The 25,707-nt window shown below is 34.7% G+C and overlaps 2 protein-coding genes across 5 annotated transcripts; both read left to right on the forward strand.

Moving 5' to 3' along the window:
* Positions 1-919: 919 nt before the first annotated feature.
* Positions 920-11,268, forward strand: LOC106715557 (mediator of RNA polymerase II transcription subunit 16). The gene is made up of 20 exons (XM_045682466.1): positions 920-1,089; positions 1,157-1,334; positions 2,337-2,469; positions 2,758-2,887; positions 3,169-3,320; positions 3,807-3,965; positions 4,327-4,443; positions 4,836-4,903; positions 5,010-5,153; positions 5,307-5,393; positions 5,939-6,065; positions 6,491-6,611; positions 7,044-7,130; positions 7,688-7,853; positions 8,007-8,188; positions 8,683-8,834; positions 9,115-9,215; positions 9,654-9,754; positions 10,952-11,104; positions 11,232-11,268. The coding sequence occupies exons 1-20, from the start codon at positions 1,028-1,030 to the stop codon at positions 11,266-11,268; spliced, it is 2,457 nt and encodes an 818-aa protein (XP_045538422.1). The 5' UTR covers positions 920-1,027.
* Positions 11,269-11,877: 609 nt separating this feature from the next.
* LOC106715616 (DAZ-associated protein 2) lies at positions 11,878-22,028 on the forward strand. 4 transcript variants are annotated; one of them, XM_014508947.2, is made up of 6 exons: positions 11,878-12,079; positions 17,749-17,841; positions 19,269-19,399; positions 20,452-20,592; positions 20,871-20,992; positions 21,894-22,026. In XM_014508947.2, the coding sequence occupies exons 1-6, from the start codon at positions 12,064-12,066 to the stop codon at positions 21,901-21,903; spliced, it is 513 nt and encodes a 170-aa protein (XP_014364433.1). In that variant the 5' UTR covers positions 11,878-12,063; the 3' UTR covers positions 21,904-22,026. The 4 variants fall into 4 exon arrangements, with proteins under 4 accessions (XP_014364433.1, XP_014364434.1, XP_014364431.2 ...); XM_014508948.2 differs by having other exon boundaries at positions 20,874-20,992; XM_014508945.2 differs by lacking the exon at positions 11,878-12,079 and having other exon boundaries at positions 17,427-17,841; positions 21,894-22,028.
* Positions 22,029-25,707: the final 3,679 nt, after the last annotated feature.

Consider the following 25,707-nt stretch of genomic DNA (forward strand, 5'->3'; position numbering starts at 1 on the left):
AACCATTAATCTAACGTAAATAAACTACTGTTGCAACCGCAACAAATAAATAACAAAAGCGTATCTTAACTCTACATTTGCTTATATTCAACGCTTTTAAATTTCAAATTTTAGACCAAGTTTATTTTATTATATTATATTTTCACTATATAGAACCGTTTAACACACCGCATTCGATTTGCCGATCGATAATAAACGGCAATATTTAGAAGAAAGGGACTTACCTTCGGCACATGTAAACAAATGGATGCAGGCCAACAAGAAAATCCAGTTACCGACTCCAAAGCGATACATCCCTGTCCGACACATGATTCAATTCACTACAACAACACTACACTATAATTTTTAATTCATAGTTATCACATTTTCACTTAAAATTCCACTAAAAATTTAAAAATTCGTTGATCGACACAACGCAGATATCAAAACGAACAATCCGCCATGTTCAGGCAGGCACTGCTCACTGCTGCGTTCGAAAACCCGGCTCAAACTCAATACCGAAAGGTCAACGTTCGGTACAACATGAGGGATTGAAGTGAAGTTGTCCCTTCTGCTTCGCAAATCAGGGATGCTGAGGATAAAAAAATGAGTTCTCTATGGATGAAAACAAATTAGTCTTTCTAAATCACTTTAACCGAGTATAATGTAAAATAAAACGAGTTTTAGCTCTCATAGATCTATTTGCTTCAAATAAAGTAATTAAGATGTAGTCTAGTAACTAAGATTTTGATGTTTTCTACTTTAAACATATTATAACAAATATAAGATTAATGAAACTGTTATCTGAAAATCCTCCTAATAATTTAGTCAAATTGAGCATTCTCGTTTGTTTTTATTTTCTCAAGGAATCAAGGAATGCATTCACGTATTCTTGACAATGACAGTGACCTGACATGACACTGACACCTAACCATCAGACACTGATGACATATAAAATGCCAAGCTTTGTACCACAACACTTCTTCACAACAAATGTTTTCAAATTTAATAAATATTGATTTTAGTTCGCGCTTCATTTTTATTTAAAATGGAACTTATATATTCGATGAGGCGGAAGCCATTAAAATGTGAACCACCACATTACGAGAAGTATGTTATATTACAAAACGAGTAATGTGTTTATCTGAGCATTGAATTCAAGTGTAATATTTTCCAGTAACGCAGATCCAGAAGTAGTGAGGCCGATTTGTACGATATCAACGTGTAATATCATTGCATTTTCATCATTGACCGAATTATCGGACACTGACGGTGACACATGGGGTGGTCACATTTATGTATGTGATCTTGATACGCCATGGGAATGTCATAAAGTAGCCAGCACTGTTTATCCTGTAAGTTTTTTGGTTGAAATATACATTATTGACGGTCTAGTTTGCGATTTTAGCTTTTATGGCGAACACAATTATATCTAAGGACTTACTATCCAAAGTTTAAAGTTGCGGAGACTGGTAGTTTTTAATAAAAAAAATCGTACTTAGGTTAGTTATTTTCACTTCTTTTGACGTAACTTTGACAGTTTTATTTTATAAGTGGTCAAAGGTTTTTATTTTATACAGCCATAAGTCATGTATGCTGCTGCTATATTTCAGCCAGTATTTTAAACATTAAATAAGTTAACCTTACTTGATTGAAATACATCTATATTTGATTTTATACCCATCTAATAGTCCCAAAGAAACCAAATCATTATCTCAATGTACAGAATCTAAATAAATGAGATTTATGCTAGTTCCTGTTTCTCATTACTTCACTAATTCTCTCACTGATTGCTTGGAAATACAATTTTCATTATTTCAATCTAATTGAACAATAATTTCTTAGTTAATTGATACATTGAACATAGTCACACTACATATGCCATGTATTTGTTTACAATTTAGGAATTACTGTAGTAGCTCACAGATTTTTTCTCTAAATAAAACTTTTTAATTGATTTGTTTTTGTGTTTTCCATTTTCAATTTACATATATACATTATTTTATGTTCATATGTTGAACGAAAACATTGTGTTGCAACCTGTACATATCTGCGAAAAAATTAAAAGATATGTATGATATCAATGCGCACTAGGCCAGCGTGGTTGACTATGGCATAGTCACCTCTAACTTAGGCACTGAACCCCTCAATGGGGACGTATAGTGAGCTGATGATAATAATTCATTTGTTTATTTAATTTCTTTGAACACTTAATTTTTTTTTTACTGTCGCTCCTGCTGCTATTGCTCTTGCAGCATCCTTGTTCTCTAACTTAAAATTAACACTTATAATTTGTATTGGCACCACTAATGTTAATGTGTGAATGTGAGACTTATTCTTCTATCATTGATTTCCAGGTGTCAGCTTTAGAATGGGATGGAGAAGGAAAACAGCTGCTGGTAGCTACAGTAGTTGGTGAAGTGTCAGTGTATGCACAGAAAGACTATCTGCTTAATGAATGGACTTGTCTCTACTCAGCTTACTTTCCAGGTTATATCATTTCTTATATGTCTGTAGTGTGTTTAATAATAATTTTAGTCCTCTTCCCCTTCCTACCCTTTTCTTATAAAGGAGAGGATGGGAATGGTATGGGAATGTGTCGGATTAGGCAATGCATAGGAATGGGAAATGTTCTCATTTTGTGCATCCCTTCCTCCATTGATTCGACGAATCTGCAAATGTAGATGTCTATGGTCGAATTCGATCGACTCGGCGAATTAAGGTGGCCGCTTGCTTTTTTACCACCTTATGATATAAAAAATAGTATTTGTTTATCAGGTGAAAACATAATAAAAGCGGTATTTTTTCACAATGGTCGCAAAGTTATCGCTGTTGAGAAGAAACCGGATGTACCTATCAGTGATAGAATACAAATGTTACGATCTGTGCCAACACTCAAAGGATTCGGGTGAGTCAACTTTGCTAAAAATTCTCTTAAATAATTCAGAGTTGCACAAAATGGCCACGGAACTAGAATACTAAGTATAACCTAACGAAAACCCCTTTTGTATAAAAATAGCAATGTGCAATTTTACTTAATAAAATACATTAACTTGCTTCATCCAATATTATCCTTGTATATTTTTAATTCAGTACAAAAGTCTTGTTCGATTAAATGTGTCAATAACAAAAGCTTTTATTTCATTTTGTAGTCAGGTTTTTTTTCAAAAAAAGTCTTTGTACCTCTAGGGGTATAGCATGCGAAGGGGCCTGTATAATAACGGGTACCGGCTTAGTGGGTGCCTTAACTCCCGCCGGGGACTCCAACCGTGCTCTCGTTGCCTCCGACTGTCTCCGCTCGCCGAGGGATCATATAGCTACTGCATCGTTTGCACATAAAAGTAAGAGTTATTTAAACATGATTTTTTTTTTGTAAAGTAATCGAGTTTTAGTTGTACTTATACTTGTTGGTTTACTGAATTATTAATCTTGCCAATATGTATAGTGTGAGAAGTAGCACATAACAGATGTCTGTTAATTTCAAAAACTGTCATAAGATGATTGTTGTATTGTAGCCGTCTTGGCATGTTAATCTTGCTTGTCATTTTCGGTAAACCTTCTATATGTTCTGACATAAGTTTCCTAAATGGACTAGATACATTTTTCAGATGATTATGGCAATATAAATTGTTTCTTAGATGTATAAGACAGACAGTCCGTTTAGACAGACTGAGTTGGTGAGTAGAGTAATATTATAAATTTCTGACCTCTACGGACCTCTAAGAGGGGACTGAGGTATGCCAAGATCGTGCAAAATGGAAAACCATAGTCTGCTTACCTCTCTAGGTTATGTCCGAGTTCTATCTTCACATGAGATATGTTGTTAGATGGCAGTATACTGATAGCAGCTGCATGGCGGGGTGGGGGTAAGCGCGGGGTGCGGTGCGCGGCGTGCGCGGTGTTCCGCCCCCCCGGCACCCGCGCCGCCCCCGTACAACTCACATTACAACCCTTACCAACTGTCTATCTACTGGATCATGAACCTGGTTTGTTAAAACTCATTTTTTCCACTAGCTTAGAATTTACCGTTAGTTTTGTTAGTGAAATCTTTGGTAGATCTAAAAAAAAGTTGTAATTTTACTAACATTATAGATGCGAATGATTAGAGGGATGGATGGATCGATGTTTGAAGGTATCTCCGGAACGGTTCAACAGATCTTGATGAAATTTGGCACAGATGTAAAACATAGTCTGGAAGAACACATAGGTTACTTATTGAGTTCTTTTTTTAATTCCACGCGGACGGAGTCGCGGGTCACAGCTAGTATTATGGTAAAACCATATTAAAAATGTCATAAAGACTTGACCTATACAATTATAATTTCTAATTATTTAATGAAATTGCAGTATCAATAACATGGTGTCTCCGAGAAGACACAGATTCCTTGCTGATCGCAGGCTCCACTCTGACCCTGTGGAAGTTGGCAGAGCGCTCATACCCTGTACATAAACTGCTCTGCAAAGGTATTTATTACTGATCAATATTTTGTTTAGAGCACCGGTGTCTCAGGGGTTAAGCACTTGATCTGCAGGTCTTGGGTTCGAATCCCGCCCTGTACCAATGTGTTTTTCGATTCTCGATTTACATATGTACTTTTATTCGACATTCTTTCGTGATGCAACCTGCACATATCTGAGAAGAAATTCAAAGATATGTGTGAAGTCAACCCACACTGGGCCAACGTGGTTGACTATGACCTACTCACCCATAACTTGGGGTAGAACATAGTCTGGAAGAACACATAGTCTACTTACTAACATTTTTTCTAATACCATGCGGACGAAGTCACTGACAACAGCTAGTTAAGGAATAAAATAAAACCACATTTTTTAGTTAACATTGGACTAAATTTTAGGTCCTGTGCAAGGTAACACTACACCTGGCGGAGGTCCAAAAGCACCTACAGACTGTTTTAATACTGTGGTAAGCTGTTGTCTTTATTCTTTTTAATCTGAACTCAATAACAAAGCATTTTTTTTTAATATTTCTTACATAAATAATCTTGAAATATTCACCATTTTCCTTCCAGGTATGGCAGCAGACAGCTGTGTGGCAAGTGGAGGGTGGGGGCGCAACGTACGTGGGCAGCGTGCGTCTGCCTCTGGCCACGCCCCACGTGCTGTTGGCCACGCCCACCGCACTACATCTGCTCAACAGAGACAACCACCACTATGTTAGTACATCTATGCCAACAAGAGGCACATTAAAATGCCTTCATTTGTAAGGAAATTGACCCTTCCCCCCAAAGAAAAACTAACTTTATTTAGTAATTTCGTTTATTTCCTAGTCAACAATTTTGCTAAGGCAAAAAACTTATTGAATTCAGGTATGTTCTCGTGCCATTGGTACCGGTCTTGTATCAGACACTGGCGCAGCTACACCACCCAAGAAAACTAAATATGGAGGTCTTCCGGTAAGTTAAAAGTATAAACTAAAAGCATTTCATCCCTTACTATCCGCACAGAATAAAAAAAGTTTATATGTCTATGCACCAGATTGTAATTTATCTCTTTGCCATATTTCATTCAGACACTTAATTATCCATCCATCCATCCACCTAAACATTCATATCTATCTATATATATATAAAAGAAAGTCGTGTTAGTTACACTATTTATAACTCAAGAACGGCTGAATCTATTTGACTGAAAATTGGTGGGCAGGTAGCTTAGAACCAGGAAACGGACATAGGATAATTTTTACCCCGTTTTCTATTTTTTATTCCGCGCGGACGGAGTCGCGGGTAAAAGCTAGTATATAATATAAGAATCTTTTAGTGGTTACTTAACTACTTTTTATGTGTTGCATAAGGTATTATGAACTTATAATTTATGATCCTTCGAAAGCCAGATAAACTTACAATAGACACTTACTTTGTATAGATACCATTTAATACCTGTTTTAAATTTTTCACATATCATATGTATATAATACAAAGTTTGTATGTATTTTTGTCAGACTACAGGATGGTCTGGTGCCACGTTGTCATGTGTGGAGGTGTCACAACTGGGTGCAGTTTGTGTCGCAGTAGACACACACTCACAACTTCACGTCTTCAAGTTGTCACAGCCAGCTCCAGATATACGTAAATACATACTAATATGACCTGACTTCGCATGGATTATTGATTATTTTCAGTTGCTTGCTTCGTTCTGAAAGCCTAAAAGTAAACTGAAGCTTAAGTTAACGAAATGTAGCCAATGACTTGAACTTTGTTGCGATACACGACTTTCTTTTATATATATAAAAGAAAGTCGTGTTAGTTACACTATTTATAACTCAAGAACGGCTGAATCGATTTGATTGAAAATTGGTGGACAGGTAGCTTAGAACCAGGAAACGGACATAGGATAATTTTTATCCCGTTTTATATTTTTTATTTCGCGAGGACGGAGTCGCGGGTAAAGGCTACTTTAGGATAAAGGAGAACTTACTTAACTTTAGATATTTTCTTTTAAATAATATAATTATGGTGGATTTTACTTTAAATTAATTAATTTATGATTTTAGCCACCACACTGACAGTGCAGCATACCACCTTGCTGCTGGAGTATGCCATGGTGTCAGGGTATGACTGCTTAGATGTCTTGATGACCTTGAAACCCAACATTGTAGAAGCTGTATACGAAAGGTAAGTTGTACATGGACTGATGCACTTATCGTTGGTTTCTGAGACCAAAATATCCGTTTAAAACATATTGTTTTGGGACGATGATATATTTTGGTCTTAGAAATCAACGAATAGCCTTTTAAATCTTACTAATATTATAAATTTGAATGTTTGGATGGATGGATGGATGTTTGTAAGAAAGTATCTTCAGAACGTTCAACGGATCTTGATGGAATTTGGCACAGATGTAGAACATAGTTTGGAAGAACACATAGGCTACTAGTCATTTTTTTTTACATGCGACATTTGTTGTTACATAAAATCCTTAAACTATACCTTTAGTGACCACTCTGAGTGAGCTATTAGGTATCTACAATGTATTACGAATTTTTTTTTTTTAATTTAACTCCAATAAAAATGATATGAAGATATATTTTTATATATTCACAACAGACTGACGGAGAGCTTTCAGCGTCAGTCGCAAGCCTTCCAGCAGTATTACTACCACAGCTGGCTGAAACTGAGGATAGCGCTCTGCAGGTCTGTATCTTCTTAGGTTTCCATTGACAATATATGTTGTGAATTTTGAAAAATTCATCACTATTTTTTGCATTTAATTGTTTAAGCGAGAATCGTTCAAAAGAGTTAGAGATGATAGAGAGTTTGATAGTGTTTGTGACAATTTAAACGTGGGCTTTTATTGACTTGTTCTTAATTTATCAAAGATAATTATTTTATTTGACAATTTGTCAAACAAAATTGCTATAGTGCTTGATTTTATCTGTGAATTTATGTAAAAACTACTTACTATTGGTTTCCGAGACTAAAATTTCCTTATAAAACATACCATCATCTCTGTCATTATCTCTGACAAAACAGACATAATATGTTTTATACAGGCATTTTGGTCTTAGAAACTCAAGATTAGACATAGATAATGACATAAAAGAAAAATGACGTGACAGCTACAATACAAATAGGATCTTGTGTAAATTTGACGTTGACATGGGGGCGCTAGTGTGCTGTCAATTTAGTTTGACTTCCTGTCACCGGTTGTTCTTCGTCAGTGTAAACTCACAGTAATTGTTGTTGTGAAGCCGTGTGGCGGGGCTGACTGGTAGCGCGGCATCACTGTGCTCGCTGCAGCTGGTGCTGGCGGGCTGGTCTGCTGCAGCCGCGGCGCTGCGACCTGACGACAAGACTGAGGCAGCATTGGCCTCGCTCGCCGCGCTCGCCAACATGCCCGACGAACACGACGAGAAGGTGACACTACCCAACACAATCCACACATTGAACAGTCTACATACGAAGTTAATGTCAAATCATGTTGAGTTAGTCTATGGTGTTGTTTGTGGCATTTATCTCATTGCCTTTTAAATGTTGTAGGTAAAGTTTAACTAGATATAATATTTTCAGAATCTTCTGGCACTGGAGGCGAAGGCGGAGTCCCTGGGTGAGGGCGCTACGAGCGCGGGCAGTGCGTGGGGTGCGCTGTCGGCCATGCAGCCGCTGTACCGGCCACTGCAGCGCGCCCTCGACACTGCGCTCACCACCCTCGCCTCCCTCCCCACACTCCCCACTGCCCCCCACCACCACGGGTAACATACCATAGATAAAATGAACATTTATTTCTGTATGTAATATAGAGAAAAGAAATATCAAGTTTCCTACACGTAATGTATTTAAAAACCAATTTTCTAATTTTTCTATGTCTATCTGTATGTTTGTAAGTCCGCGCTTGTTCCTAGTAATCTCAGGTACGACTAGACTTTTTATGGGACTTTCGGGATGTTAGTTGATACACGCGGGAATATTATAGGTTACTTTTTCAATTAGAGTCGCAGGAGACAGCTAGTTACAAATAATTTCTGGTTCTAAACACTTCATTTTACATAACTATTTACAATTAGATGGATGGATGGATGTTTGTTTGAACGTATCTCTGTAACGGCTCAACATATCTTGATGAAATTTTACACATATGTAGAACATAGTCTGGAAGAACACATAGGCTACTTATTAAGTTTTACTTATACTGCATTCCTCGTTTTATCACAAATATTACTATTAATAAGTTTGATATATTATACAGTTACGAGATGTGGTCGGATGCGGTGGCCCTGAATGTACTGCGTAAGATGGTGGTGATAGCTCGTGCATGCGCTCGCGGTGGAGACGCGCTCAGCCGACCACTGGCGCGTCTCGCAGCAGTAGTTGGCGCTACCCCCAAGCCCGACCTGCTCGGTGAGCATTCTCGCATCTCTAAAATGCATTAAAAAAACCTATATTAATAAATGAATTTTTGAACATGGCAATACTGACTAATTAACATTAAAACTGGCAAACTATGTACAAATATTTATATCCACTTTTACAAAAATTTATAAATATGACCAATTATGAATGATAGTACTGACTTGAATAGGAATGCCATTCCATATTTTGTGTTGCCATTTTGTGACATCTGAAAGAATATGTCTAATGACATCACAGCTACCATGAAATATGAATATATTGTGTATAGAGGAGTGCGCAGCGCTGACAGCACAGATGCCAGCTCGTGTGTGGGATGCTTTACCCCGCTGCACCGTCTCCGCACCGCATGGTAGACCCTGGCCATTGCAAGTAATTACCATGTTTTTATATCATAAGGTGGTAAGGTGAAGTGTCAACCAAATTCGCCTTAATAGCGATACAGCCACTCGTAAACATCAGCAATTGCATTTATTTCAACGGAGGAAGGGATGAACGGGAAAAGGATATTTCCCCCTTCTATGCAACCCCATCTCCGTCAGTCACTTCCCATTCCCATCCTTTCCTAATAAGAAAAGGGTGGGAAGGGAAATAAAGCCTCCAGCATGCACTCTCCAGACTAAATGCGAAATTATTTCTACTTCAAGCCTGTCTTCTGTGTGGTTATGGTATTGCATTGGGCGAGCCAGCCTTACATGTTGTTGCTGACTAAATATTTTTAGAGAGTGAGAAAGATGGTTCATTTTATACATATATACATATAATAAGTGTAACAAGAACAATTATATAGTTAATGTGATTAAATGTCAGTTGGAGTATGACATGGAGCCAGAGGCATTGCGCTTTGTGCCCGAGCCACCGGCGCATGCGCAGTGCGATGGCACACCCTCGCTCGCTATGGACTCTATACGGTAACTATAATGTGTTCCATAACACCATTGACTATATAACAGGTTGCGGCTTGAAAATTACATTATTTGCTTCGTACCGTCTTAAAAGCGAATGTTTATGTTACTCACAGTTAATTCTAGCTCTATTATTAGTTCCGATCCTTACCACCATCAACCACTACTACCAGCGCCATAATTGCGAAAATTAAATATCATTTCTTACAGCCTGTCCAAGTTAAAAGTGTTTAAAACTCGTACCTGTAACCTGTGACAACCAACAGCGATAGTCGCTGTAAGAGTGTTTTACATAATATCTAAAACGGCGATCTAATCTTTCAACCCTTACCGTTATTTTTTTTCCTTTGCCCATTCCTAGCAACCACACGTAATGTTTCTTCTCGCTGATTTTGAGAACCGACCGTTTTTATTTTAAAGTCAATTTCAATTTTCGACACCTGTCAATCTCAGGCGGTTAGGGATGTGAGTACTTAAATAATCCGATTGATACGAATAATCGATACTTAGATGCACTACAAAAATACTTTGTTCTAGGTAGTAAACAGATGTGTCGCTTTTAATCCAGCAGTATAATAATAAAAATCGTTTATTAAGGCAACAAAAGTATGGTAATTACATAGTAATAGTACGCCTTGTTCCTAAACTAGATTCTAGACCCGTATTATAGAAAGAAAGAAAGAAAGAAATACATTTATTCAAAAGAAAAGGTGTTCATTCGACATGTGCTGCGGCGGGTACCGCAGCGCCGATTTTCAATGAACCCTAAAATATGAGAACAGTAAACAACATAAAAGAAAAATTATAAATAAATATTTAGAATAAATGCTCAGTCAACCGTGAGACTTAAACTTATGACAAAAATTACAACTAACAAATGTAACGTACAGACCTAAAAGAGAACAAAAAAAAAACAACAATTATGATATATAGGAGCCAGGACTCTTTCGTCTTAGTGTTACAGCTTAAATAACAGAATAGTAACATTATAAAAAGTACTTAAACGGCTAATTGCACGATTATCTAACTTAAGACTTAGAAAAAGAATAAAATTTAAATTATTTACAATTAAAAGCTTAATTATATGTATGTGCAAGTAAATGTGTGTGTATGTATGGATGCTTGTTGGGATGTATGTGTATTGATGTATGGTTGACTTAATTTGACTTGATGCTGAGATTTAATGTGTGATGATTCTACCAGGTACATGTACCTTGGCGGGGGGAGACGCGCGGCTCGTTGGCGCCGCTGCGGTCGTTGCGGGGCGCGCTCTGTGCCTGCCGCTTTGCCCGCTCCTCTGCCTGCGAGGAACGCACAGCAACGTGCCTACGACGCACGATATCTTGCCGCATGCAGGTAAGAGAAACATACATAAATAAAATTTGTAATTGTAATAGAAAACTCCAAAAAATTGTTTTAATATTTCGAATCTATTTTTATTATGTGGATTATATTTGCCTGAATTATAAATTATTTGTTCCAGATGCGGTGGGAAATGGACGCTGTATTCGAATATTTAGTTAGATATCTTTAGTTTCTATCTTTTAAGAATAAATTGTTACATCAATATATGTAATACATTTTTGTACATAAATAAATGTAATGTAGTACCTTTATATAGTGTGAATAAAAATTGAAATCGATTCAGTGAATGTGGTTTTACTTAGAAAATGTATGTGAAGTATTTTTTATTAAATATTTTGAATTTATTTTATTGTTTTTAATTGAAAATAACCCGTAGCAACTAGACCAAAGGTCGGTAACCTATAGATTAAAACAATATTTATAAACAAGCTGTCATTAACACGATGGTAGCATACAAAACACAACAACCCATCTTCTATGAGTTGCAGCAATAAATTCATATTGATACGAAGCACAAAGTTTACTAGAAAACAATGTAACAAAAGAACGTATTTATATAAAAGAAAATCTAAATCTTCAAATTCAAGAATAAACGTTAACATTAAACTAAGTCTATTTTGACTGTTTAACGATTAATATAAACTGAAATATTCAATCTTAATTATTTTCCAACATGGTATTTAAAAAAATATGACGTTTCATTTTTTGACACTATGAAAATGCATTTATAACATCTGTGCATCCGTTCCACAGGTATCGATTGAATCAACTTTTTCTCTGCGCAGCGCAACGGTTTTCATCTCGACGTTGCATCACTAGTGTCGCTGCGAGAATCGAAGAAGTGCTTGGTTGCGACTACATTGTTATATTTTATTGAATTTTTAAATATTTTCTCGCAACGATCCGTTAGTTGTGTTATACAATTTAGTAAATACTTTATTGTTATAAAAATGGCAGACAAGAAAGGTATTTATGAATTTTGATTACATTTTCTCTTCGTTCTTGATATTACTCGAAGGTTGACATATGTAACGTCATGGGGCCTTGAAATGCTTTTTTGCAACAATATGTTGATTTGTTGACCATAAAATACTAATATCACGTATAAAATAGGGATTACTTGCAGGATTGTTACATATTTTATTTCAACTTTTTTTTTACTTCAGCGATGAGATCAATAGTTGTAAATCCAAGATGGATGACATTCCTTGGTCTTACAAAAGGGAATATTTAGAGGTATATTCTAAATTTAGGGTCCATTCTCAATTCGAAGCAGCGTAAGACATTGTATGTGTTACTTTCACTACATTATTAATCTATTGAGGTTTATTTTAACTCCCTACAACACACCAAAGATACGATTTATCTTAAAATTGTAATTTTTAAAAAACAGTTGGTCATTGAAAACATCCATATAGTAACTTGAGACAAGTAACTGATAATTATTTATTTTATAATTTCGAGAAATTTTTCTCTATAACTTTATTAAGGCATTTTGATTATCGTATACACTAATCTATGTGAAGAAGTACTATTAATTTCAATATAATAAAAGGACTTAGTATCACTAAAATAAGGACTCGAATAGAACATTTAATACTTTATCATTAACTGTCTTTTAATAAAATAAGATATTAGTATCAGTGTCATATGTAGGTATTTCAATAAATTCTAAGAAAATATATTGCATAATGAGGAGATTTTGTACTAGAATTCAGGACTAATCATCACATTTGCAATTTAAAAACATCATAATAGGCCTTTCTCATCTGATCATTTGTTCAAAGTGACATTAAGATGTAAATGAAAACAAGCTTGATTAGGCTTGGATACACTTGTTACATTGTTGTTTGGGTACACCCACCCATATGTGTGGAGTTAAAATGCAAACAAAATTCATCTTGAAATTATTAAAGTGATTAAAAAGTATTTTAATGTGGTCTACATAATGTTACAAATGTCAATTGAAATCTTTTGAATTTATTAAAAGCTTCTTAGTTAACAATATACAACCTTGTCTAGCATGGATTATGTCATAAAATCCAGGCATAGACAAAGGTAGAAATGGTAAAAAAAGAACAGCACAAGTTTTTTTTACAACGGGAAACTGAGGACAGAGGCTGCTGTCCAGGAATATTGTTTAGACATAATGATAATATGATTCCCGCTCCCCTCCGCCCTTGGCCCCTGCCCTTCCCCCCCAGAGCCCCATCAACAGGAGGCGCGAGCGGTGCGCCGGCGACGCCGTGCGGCCGTCGACTAATCGCTACCATGTAATGACACCATATAGACTTTTTCTTTCTTTTTTCTTTTTTTTTTGGAAATAGTTAAAGAGAGACCAATATATGATATGTGCGTATCGGCGTGTGGACGATCGTATGTGTAACTCTAATGTAACCGTAAAATGATTGCTTGATTGTGTAATTAAAGTAAATTTTACAACTAAGTTATAAAAAATATATATAATATTGAACTATAAGTTTGAAATAGGTTTTTGCATGAAGTAACAATCAAGTTATCATTATTAAAAAACTGACAATTCAACATGTTTGGAACAAATGTAATTTGATGAACATCGTTGTTTTACTAGAGTAGTATTTTACATGTAACTTTTCTGGTAGGACTTGGTGTATTTGACTTGAAGCTAAATGGTTGGCTGTACAGTAGATGTTTTTGGCTTGAAATTTTTGTATAGTATGAAAGTCCTTCCGGATTAGCGAACCAAGATTTGAACGATCAAACATGTACCATTGACAGTTTTTATTAGATAACTAACCGTAAAGGAATAAGTTGTGTAAGTTACAATGTGAATTGTAGTTTTTCTATTTATTACATTAGTTTTAGTATTTTTTTTATTCAAAAAAGTTCAGACAGTTTACAGCATATATGTTATTTGAATTTTTAAGATTTTTTTAAATTAAAACTTATGAATAAACTACAAGTCACACATTAAAGTAAAATTAATTTTATGTGTTTTGCTCTTCTGTTTATTTATTTTTTTCTATAAATATTTAGTTCACAGCTTATTTTTTTACAATTTCTTTTACACTCATTTAAGTAATATTGACCTTCAAAGACTACTTTTTTTTAAAGCATTATGATTGGTCAGTATTAAATTGAGCTTTTTTGTGCACTACCAACATTGTGGTAAAAATGTCTTTAATCCATTTTATGAGATATTTATCACAATGTTTTCAAGGATACCTATTTCTGTTTTTGTTGTAATAGGATCTTTGTTTCTGTTTTGTTCTGGTTACTTAAGATATTATTAACTGTTAAGTCAATAAGTGATGTGGACAAACAAAAAATTGGAGAAAATAATAAAAATTCCTAAATAAAATTTCGAGTTGAGAGAAGAAATTTTGAGTTGTCCACAACATAATTTATCAAAAAAAAAATCTAACAATCACGACTTTGATTCCGTATAAATTAGCATAAAATACGTAAATAAGTGCTAATTTATGGTCACAATTTAACTATTTTTTTTTTTATGGAATCCATCAGATTTTATAATTTTAATATTTATTAAGACTGAGTGTTTAACTAACTAAAGGTAAGAACAAATCAAGTATAGATATAACTGCACCTGGTTTGTTCTGAAAAACTACAACAATCTTGAAATTTTCTATAAATTAACCAATACCTATTTGCATTTAATTGAGTTAATATAATTTGATTTTCTTTGGACATGTATAAGATTTTTGTGGTGCATTTTGTTGTTTTTAATTTGAGGTGATGGTCAAACTGGTACAGTCTCTATTTGCAAATATACATTGCAAATGAAAACTGTACTTTAGTCGTATGTCAAACACAAATAAGTTACTATTAACATTTCAGATTGCACAACATAACGTTTTGCGGTCTTTAGACCATTTTACCCTTTCACTTCATTATTGTATCAATCATTAATATATTTGCAACGTAAAGGGTCCATTGGTCATATTAAAATGACATTGTTGCAGGAATGACATATTTGTTAGTGTGTGTTATAGCATAAGTAGGCAGATGGTTATTACTTCCAAATTTTTTTTTAACTGGCAAGTAATCTCCACTGATTTTGTCTATTGCTTCTGTTTAGAAGCAATAGATAACTGCATGCATAAGCTTATTTGAAGGACAGGGAAGTATGCCAGTTTAAAACATTGACATTAACACAAATAATTTCATTAGAAATTTAGTTTTAGGATCGCTGATTTGCAAAAAAAAACATGTTTTTCCTCTAATATTAATGTTCAATCAAATCCAGTCTTCTTTTACAGGGATCCTGATTAATTCTAACAATTAACCTTTTGTTTGGAATATAAAGTTTGATGTTATATAAGATTAAAGGAAATATGACAACAAACTGGCCGGTTGCAATTTAATAGTTTTCTCTTTAAGTTTGAATAGAAAAGCATTCCATATTTAAATGGAATACTTTTTTAAAAAAAATAAATTTTAGTTTTTAATGTTTAATGGTGAGGGAAGCTACCAGGATTTTTGTGTTACGTATGCAAATTTTTAAATGCTGTAATCCATCGTAAGCTAATTTAGTTTTGCTATTTAGTATGTTTAGTTTATTTATGTTTTGTCAGTGTTTCTCATACTTGTTTTTAGAATAACATTGGTTTATGGCACGTCGCTTCGGTATGCCTCTTTCGGAAGTACTATAGAATGTATTTTGTTTCGTTTGTTCTTCTTTGCATGTTTCTGTGTCCTTCAATACACTCATATCATAATTTTTTTTTCTTTAACTCGCTTTTTGCATAAGTGCTTTACACCTTTTTACTGCAAATCTTTTTGGATACATAAAGCATATATGGATTTTAGATTAACGAAAAATAAAAACCATAAAATCTTGGTACGAGGTTATTCTTGCTAGCTCTTTTAATATAGATACAAAAATAATGTTTATTTTATTTTTCGATCGATGTTATCGACGTGTATTTCACGTTGTAAGCGACCATGTTTGTGACGGGTCTGTTGAAACTAGCTGGGGCAACGACATTTAAACGTTTAAAAAAAAACATTGACTATTTGGTGAAAATAAATAAGAGAAAAAACGAATTTTCGTTGGTTTCTGAGACCAAAATCTCCGTAAACATATTTTATCTTCGTTTTGTCAAAGATATTGGGATGACGATATGGTTTATACAGATATTTTGGTCTCAGAAATCAATTGAAAGTTGCGCCCGTCTAGTGACTCACATGCAGGTTCTATGTTCGAATAATTTTTTTATCTTTCATTGCATGATATGTTTCTCTTGTGGTTTCAATGCCAAATCAGTCGATTATTTTTGATTTAAATGTATCAGTGAACCTGCAAGTGAGCCTGAGCGCTCGTGTTTCATTTATAGAGTGTTGAGACGGTGTCCCGGTTTATGTAATTAATGACTCACTCGTTGATCCGATCCGTACCACTCTTGACACGACACGCCCCTACTCTATGATTGGGATTCGATCGCTGCGACTATATAGTCTAGATATATATAACTAATGTCTTTTTTTAAGGTTACTTTTCGTGTGATGATTGTTTTGTTACCTATGATGTTCAATGAAAAATGATCACACATGTTCCGCACCGCACATCGCTTCACTAATTCCCCGTCGTATAGTTTTGTCTCGCGAGAACCGCGGACGGGCTGTGTGGTCATTAGTTTAAGGAATGCATTGTAAATAACGTTTGGTAGGCGATCAGCACTCGCACATTGTGTTGATATCAAACCTAACCTACCAAATTAAAGTTGCGAACCGTCGGACCAGTTTATCGATTTATCTAATCTGTGCCGATGGTAGTGGCCACTGCAGAGGGTTTTTTCCAACGTTTTTTCTTGGTCTATTTAATGATTTTGGAAAAACTCGAGCGGTTCTGTAACGCGTTGTATGGGCATCGCTTGTCGTTAACACCGGCGTCTGCGAAATGTGTAGGTCGCGGACGAATTGTCTATGATATTTTTTCATCAAACGCCTACACTGTGGCAGCGATTTAAAAATGGCGGGTATTAACAAATTCGAACTCATTACAGTTGCCAATTTTTCATAATTATAGTAGTCTGTGGTATCGTCCGTCATTTTTGCTGTCTCTGCCACACCGCTGCGTCTAGCGTGAATGCTCGGGCTTGGGTTGAGGCGCGCTGCGGCGCGAACATCGTCAGACCGCCCCGCGCAACCATATCTCCACATAATTTCACAAATTTTTATTCAAGACTACTAGACACTTATTATATGTCTTTTACGAGGACAACTAAATATCTAAGTAATAAATATTACGTCTTCGTTCTTTAAACAAATCTCTGTGAATAAGTCAAACACTTTTTTTATTAATTTATTAATATAATGAGAAATTATTAATAATTATTACTTAGACTAAATCTAGCACTGTTAGGAGAACACAGCGGCCCTATTTTACATATTGCCACATAGATTATATTCACTAAAAACAACTGTACAATGGCGTTATTGTCGTGTAGTGTTTGCTGTGAATGTTTGTCGCCACGAAGTCGGTGCAATATAAAGAGAATTTAAATTTCTCGTTGGCTTGCACATGTTTCGTAGCGGCACACGTTGCCCTCGTGAGAGTGCGATTGAGATGTGGTTGCGGGGTGAGTCGGGCGGGATCGGGGTTCGATCCGGCTTGACGCAGCAAGTTGTTGCAGTGACACCGCCCCTGGGAGCCTACCCGCAGCCGCAGCCCCCGCAGGGACCCTTCCTGCCGGCGCCGCCGCACCAGGCCGCACCTCAATATGGTGGTGAGTAGACTTCTTATACTCTACAGTGTAATAATATAGAATGGGCATAGGCCCTATGGGTGAAGACCTCGACAAACCTCAATTCTGTTATTTCCGTGATGTAATTAATTCGCAAAAGCGTTTTACTGTGACATTTACGTTTAACAATTACAAAACTATTACGGAACGATTGTATTACAATCAGAAAGTAGAAAAAAAATATTGGCATGAATTCGGTTTCTTCTGCATTAAGATTTAAAATGCACTTAGTGAAGTCACTAAGTGCATTCTAAATCTAAGTAGAAACCCGATGGAACAGTTTTTTTATAATCTCATTTGTAAGAAAACCTAAGACTGGCTATACTAGAAGCATAAATCACATTATAGCTGTGTCACGGCTCTTCAACCAACCTTATTCCCTCTCGTCTTTGTTCTTATAAACTCAATCCGACAAGACTGTTACGTAACTTATAAATCATATTCCATATTCCTAAAATATTTGTAATATTTATGCACTTAATAAATCCATTTTTTCTGAAACAAAACATAGAAATTGACGATGTTTAACTCTAATAGGGTTATCATAGGTAAAGTATTTTTGTCAATGAAGTATCCTTACGTATTGTAGATATTAGAGAAGTTCAGAAAATACCATAGCTGGGCAAAAAAAATATGGTTTTCCTACGTAAAATGAACTTGAATGGAAAATATTAAATTAATTTCAACAAAACTGTGTGTAAAGGACGTTTCTGTGGATTATAACCTGGTTCACAGTAATCGATTGCTGCCCGACTTGTCCCATTTGACCTACATAGCTAGTATGTAGGTACGCAACTCGGAACTTTGGCCTCTATTTAACATCCACTCTCAGTGGTTAGACAGGTTACCGGTTTACGTAATATTTCCTGCACACAGTTGTAGTTTTTTTTTTTCGATTTTGTTTTATAGACTCAGTTTATGAATAATCATTTAACTGTCTGCGACTCCGTCTACATCTGTGCCAAATTTCATCAAGATCCGTTGAGCCGTTATGGAGATACCTTCTAACAAACATCCAATCCATCCATCCATCTAAACTTTCGCATTTATATTAGTAAGATGTATGTTTTCTTTATTTCATATTGTCATCACTTTTGGTTTCTTATGTGTTTTATTGCATATTGAAGGTAACTAGGTAGTTAATTCATCTATATATATAAAAGAAAGTCGCGTTAGTTACACTATTTATAACTCAAGATTGGTCGAACTGATTTAGCTGAAAATTGATGGGGAGGTAGCTTAGAACTAGGAGACGGATATAGGAACTTTTTCACCTTGTTGTGCATTTTTTTTATTCCGCACGGACGGAGTCGCGGGCAAAAACTAGTAACATTGTATTTAAATGGTGTCAGAATATTTTAGTAACGGTGCACTCTTGCTGTAATTTAAATAAGTGAACTTGTTACCAGTGGCAGGTGGTGGTCCGTACAGCGTAGCATTCGGTGGTGCGGGCGCAGGCGCTGGAGGTGTGTATGCCCCGCCCCCCTATGACCAGCTGCAGCACCATCAGGCCATACCGGCCCTCAGCCAGCAGTTGCCCGTGAGTATTGATAATTATAACGTAAAAAAATATTTATTTGTTCTTCCAGACTATATTCTTTACAATGTCAAATTACATCGAGATCCGTTAAGCGGTACTGGAGTTACCTATCTAAAAATCTTACTAATATTATAAATGCGAATGTTTGGGTGGATGGATGTTTGTTTGTTTGAAGGTATCTTCGGAATAGTCTGGAAGAATATATAGGCAACTAAGTTTTTTTTAAATTCCGCACAGACGGAGTCGCGGGCGTCAGCTAGTTTATAATAATAGTAAAAATTATCTTCTGTTTTTTAGATTATTCTTGGGATCCTTGATTGGTTCAATTTGAACCAAATTTTGTTAAGTTTAATGATAACTCAATTGGATAAATATTTTCACGGAGTTTTAACTATAACTATATCCGATGCAATCAGATGTGTTACAAATGCAATGTGTTTCATGTTTTAACAATAGTTTTTAAAATAATATGATTGATTTATACTTGCATTGTTTAACATTATGCAAGTTATTTGACCATGATGGTAAATCATCTAAGGATGTATAACCTTCAATCTTATTATAATGATTGTAAATTAAAACTCGTGTACCAATAATTAACATGACAATAATCTAGGAAGATGGAACTATTTATAAATCTATACTTATACTAAATGTCGCCCGCGACTCTGTCCGCGCGGATTTAAAATAAAACATAATAAGTAGCATATGTGTTTTTTTTAGACCATGTTCTGGTCCATCCATCCAACATCCATCCATCCATCTAAACATTCGCAATTATAATATTAGTAAGATTCTGACTTCAAAAATTACTTTGCCTATGTTTATTACTAGAACTTTTTAAGTTCGCGCGGACTCTCAAATTTCAGAAAGAATTAAAAAAATAATAACGATGACTTTTCTGTTAATGCGTAAATCATACTTACATGTGAATATTATCTTTTCACTAAAATCGCTTCGAGTTGATGCTAATACAAAAGAAAAAAAAGTCTAGTGCAAAGAGTTAAAATACGCATTGTAACTTATATATAATATATAATTGTTACCAACAGATGTACAGTCCTGCGGCAGCTATGTATGCAGCGGCGGCCGGCTATCCGGGGTACATCGGATACCCAGTACAATACTACCCTTATTACCCCGCCGCCATGCAGCCTTCCATACAACCCTTAAGGCCCACCATTATGATACCGGTTAGTCGCTATCAACTATCCTAATAGATTTACTAATAATAGTAAAATAAACTATCTGACCACAATACTTTGTTGTAAATGCTATAAACAAAGGTACCAAATGTTTCACTTTAAATTAGAAAATTCCTATTTATTTCTGACATCTCATTACTGTATATTAAAAAAAACGCCATCGAAGAAAATGTAAAATTACTCGTGTGTTTTCATCTAAAATAGAAAACGTAATTGCAAATGGCTTTAGCGTTTTAAACTTATATTTGTATTGAAATTGTTCTCAGCAGAACGGGTTCGAGGCGAGCGGCAGGTTCGAGGGCCTGGCGCAGACCCTGCTGCCGCCCGCACCCCCCGGCGTGCCCCCCTCGCCCGCGCACCTCGCCGCCCTGCAGCCCCACCAAGTACTGTAAGTACACGCCCCCAGCTTCGCTCGCCCCGCCCACTTACATACGCCCCGCCCACTTACATACGCCCCGCCCTGGTATTGCTAAAACTCAATAAGTAGGTCTTCTAAAAATGAGAAACTACATCCGTCGCCACAGTCTAAATAAATAAAAAAAAAAAAAAACAAGTTATAGTATAAGTAATTTAGTCAGTAAGTTTAGTATAGTAAATAGTTAAAAAATATTATTAACTTAATTATAATTTTATATTATTTATACACCTAGCCTATATATGTATTAAGCAGGAACAAACAATGTAGCGCAGGGATAATATTAATAAAAAAAAAAAAGATAGCTAAAACCTGTGCAGAAAAGAGTACGGACCAAGCGTCTGTAGATGTGATTTTATAAAATAAAAATAAAAAAAAAACAATAAGTTAGAATATTGTGGTTGCATGTCTACCTTTAATTGACAGATGATTTCCAGGATAAATATATTTTCGCTTTTGCATACCTTTCAAGAATTCACTTTTACTTTCGAATTTTTATTTCGTACGAAAGAGAACTTTGTCTAATGCCAGTAAAATTTACTATTGGTGAAATTAGACCGTCTTCTTACATTTATATGTTTAAATCAGTGTTTCCCAAAGTGGGCGATAACGCCCTCTTGGGGGTGATAACGCCCCCTTGGTGGCGTTTGAAGCCTAGTAGGGGGCGATCAGAGGCCCAAAAAATGGGGGGCATTAAAATTAATTAAAGTAATGAAATTGTGGTTTTTAAGTTTTAGGGCTGAATAAAAATTAGGGGTCTCTGAAATATAATTGATTTTCAAAGGGGGCGGTGAAAGAAATAAGTTTGACAATCACTGGTTTAAATCTTGCTATTACTTTTATTATCATTGTTAATTTGATGTTTTGTCTATAGGTGGCGCTAAAGTAGTCCCGCAATGAGCAGCGCCGACGTCAGCAGACAAGCTAACACGGAGCCAGACAAATTGGTCTTTATATTTATTACTCTATATCAAAATGTTAAAGGTATTTTAAAATTAATTAGAAACTATCATGATCTGAAAAAAAAAAACTTTTCGAAATATTTTTTTTTTGTTTATAATGTTATGAAATGAGTATTAACGTCACAATTTAAATGTATTTTTACTGTATAAGTTTTATTCCAATTTGCTTCTCTTTAACAGAAAAGCGCTTTGTTTTGGATTTAAAACTGTCTATACTAAGATTATATGGTATTATAAAATTGACTCATTCAACGAAAAGAGTTACATGTATAGATTTGTAACTGTTTTCGTTGACCGGGTTGTATTGAATATGTCTTGTGCTGTACGTCGGTGTGTCTTAGCCCGATATAAATTTGACTGTGATGTCTTATTACTAGTTTTAATGTTTGCCACTTTGAAAGTTCTTATAAAATCTGGTCTTTCGGGCTGTCGCCGATCGGCCCAATGGGAAAATTCCATCGGCCTAATGGGAAAAATCCATCGGCCCAAAGGGAAACGCTCTCTATCTTATGGTTATTATAAAAATAATTCTATGTGCCTTTGAATCTAATATCATATTATATGTTTGAGATCTAAAATTAGCAATTATTGTTTTTTTTTAGCTGCATTTTTTTGAATGGTATATATTCTTTGTATATTTCTATATGTGTAGTGAGAATTGTATTTAAAGTAACAAATCGCGTGAATTATTTTTATAACTTACTGCCACACTCGGAAACGTTAAATGGTAACTAAAGGAATTAATTAATTAAGAAACGGCTTAACTAAAGGAGTCGCTTAGTATAGATTTAGGAACATCTACAATAATGGACGATTTAGTGACAACTCTTTGTGGCAGTTTGTGGCAAATCCACGCAGTGGAAACCTAGCCTATCAAATATATGCATTCTTAGAGAAAGTGTGTTAGCTAAATATATGTTGTCATGTAATGGGTGGGCAGAGATCACAATAATGTGGTGGCAAACATAAAAACTGTGTAAATGATGTCGCCCAATCGGTCGATATCACGATATAGTATTATGCGGCGCGTCCGCTCTACGTTTAGACTATTCGTTGCTCTGTGCTGGTCGGATTGTCTCTGGTTGTTCCACAGAAATATGCTATCCCTTGTTCTATCTAACAGGTATAAATGTATAACAGCTTTAGTAATTTATTTTACAATTTTAGTAACATTTAAGGGATAACAAAAATATATTTTTTTTATATTTTCATATGATTGTCAAACTTATTTCTTTCACCACCCCCTTTGAAAATCAATTATATTTCAGAGCGCCCCTAATTTTTATTCAGTCCTAAAACTTAAAAACCACAATTTCATTACTTTAATTAATTTCAATGCCCCCCATTTTTTGGGCCTCTTATCGCCCCCTCCTAGGTTTCAAACGCCTCCAAGGTGCCGTTATCGCCCACTTTGGGAAACACTGGTCTAGGCAAGAAATATTGTATGAAGTTTTTTGCAACATTCCAGATATTGTTTTTATTAATAAAGCATAGTTGGTAAGATCAGTACAGAGTAACAACAAATTTAGTTATATAATTGAAAAAAAATTAAACAATGAGGTTGTGCGTGACACGTGCGAGTGAGAATGTAGCGTGCGAGCGAGAGAGCGAATGTTTGTTTGTACTAGATTTTTTTTTTTTTAATTGAGATGAACACGGAAACAGATTACGTTTTAATTTTATAATCTGTTGATGAAATAAAGTTATGTTAAAACTAGCTTAATATATTAGTATATAAAATAAAACGTAATTTATTTTCGTGTTTTCGAACAAAGATATATATTATTTTGAAGCTTGGGTGTATCTTGTTGAGATCTGAGAATCTAGATCTAGACAAATGGATATCAATGAATCTCAGATGTGCTTTATATAATTAAATGCCTAATCTCATGTTATATATTCTGTGGACATTCACTATGTCAAATTGTAAACCCAAACAATTTAAACGACGAATCTTAGTGAAGTGTAGTGACTTCAAAGTAATGAACACATCCAAATATGACCTAAAGGTCTATGTTTCCACGTCATAAAATTAAAAAAAAAAAAAAATTGTAAACTGTCAAACAAAAGCTTAGTAATATTTATTAATTTTATTTAAAAGTTTTTCTAGTGAGAAAGAAAAACATTTTCATAATTTGTACTGAATACTGAATAAAATGAAAATCTTATTTAAATTAATAAACTAAAAAGATTCTGTAAAAAATATTGAAAAAAAAATCAAAGATTATTTTCTAGAAAAAAACACTGTTAAATACAAAAATGCCTATTTAGTGCTATTTTTATCTAAAGAAATTAACTTTGGATATAGAAATTTTAAAGATTTACATATATATGTGACGTTTCTCAGAATATATGATATATGATTAGGCCGGACATATATTTTTGTGTATGTGACTACTATATCTATACATGATTGTTTTAACTCAATACAATTGTCGAAATAACCATTTTCCGTTCGATTTCAAATAATTTCATACACTTAACGCCATTCCTGGAAAGAAATTCGTAATGTCTTAAATATGGCAGCTGGTTTGCATTTATTTATATAAAAGAACAAAACTGAATTTGAGGTTATGTTGACATGTGTCAAAAGTCCCGCCATTTTATTATATTTTTGAATCCTGCAGCTCATTTGTATTAGAACGTAACTAGCATGTTTTTTTTTTAAATAAAGGTTAAATCTTGTATCTGGTGCAAACCTAGTCACAGTAGATTAGGTTAACTTTAACTGCGTAATGTTGCCTGTGACGTACACGGCCAGTGTTGCCATGTACATTTTATTATTCCTTTACACTAGATTATATATACGAGATTTTTTTTTGAATTTATCACATTTTGTTTGTTAATCCAATCATGTTGTTAAGACTGGAAATGAAATGAGAGCTCTAGATCATTCGCTGTACTTTCACTTACTCTATGGTCTGTTGAGGTAAGCTGACATTTTGATGGAAAGTAAAAAAAAACGATAACTATTTAAGTTTTTTTTTTTGGGTAATTAAAATGTAACTTTTGGGGATATGAAATACGCACAAATCTACATATGAACTGGTGATTGCTTCAGATAATTATAAAATGCAAGTTGCTTTTAATTGTTCAAATTACCTAAAACGCCTATGTAATGTTTAGTATTGTTTATTAAAAATTAAAAAAAAAAATGTCACTAAACTCGAGTTATAGGGACCATAGTGTAAGTGGTATTCCGTTCTGTACAAAACCCCAGCCGCTGCAATATAGTTTTTTTTTTTCATTTTGAACCATAAATTTAACATTGTCTATTGTACGCATTTGTTATCTGTAGAAGTGTTTTGACAGCAGTTTGACATTTAGATACTGAAAGGCTTATTTTTAAAATTTAAATCTATTAAACATCTTTAAAACTGCAAACTTCTGTTTTGATTCTTCTACAATGTTAAAAATATAATGCATTTTCAAGTTAAATAAAATCTTCATAAATAAATAACTGTATGAGTATTGATTGTACGTAATCTGAGATGTAATTTATATAATTGTGCATTTTTTTTCTATTATGTCAACTTATTTACATTCCTTAATTGGTTTTTTTTAAGTTTCAATTTGTGTATCACTCAGATGTTGTGACATTTCGTTGCACAAGTCTTGTTAAAAGGCGTGATGTAGTGCTCAGTACGGACATAGTTTCACACAAGGACAGCACAGTGCGGTAGAGCAGTAGACAAGTGCAGTACTACTATTGGAAGCAGACTTATT

The sequence above is a fragment of the Papilio machaon genome, chromosome 19 (genome assembly GCF_912999745.1).
Source record: "Papilio machaon chromosome 19, ilPapMach1.1, whole genome shotgun sequence".
Taxonomy (NCBI): domain Eukaryota; kingdom Metazoa; phylum Arthropoda; class Insecta; order Lepidoptera; family Papilionidae; genus Papilio; species Papilio machaon.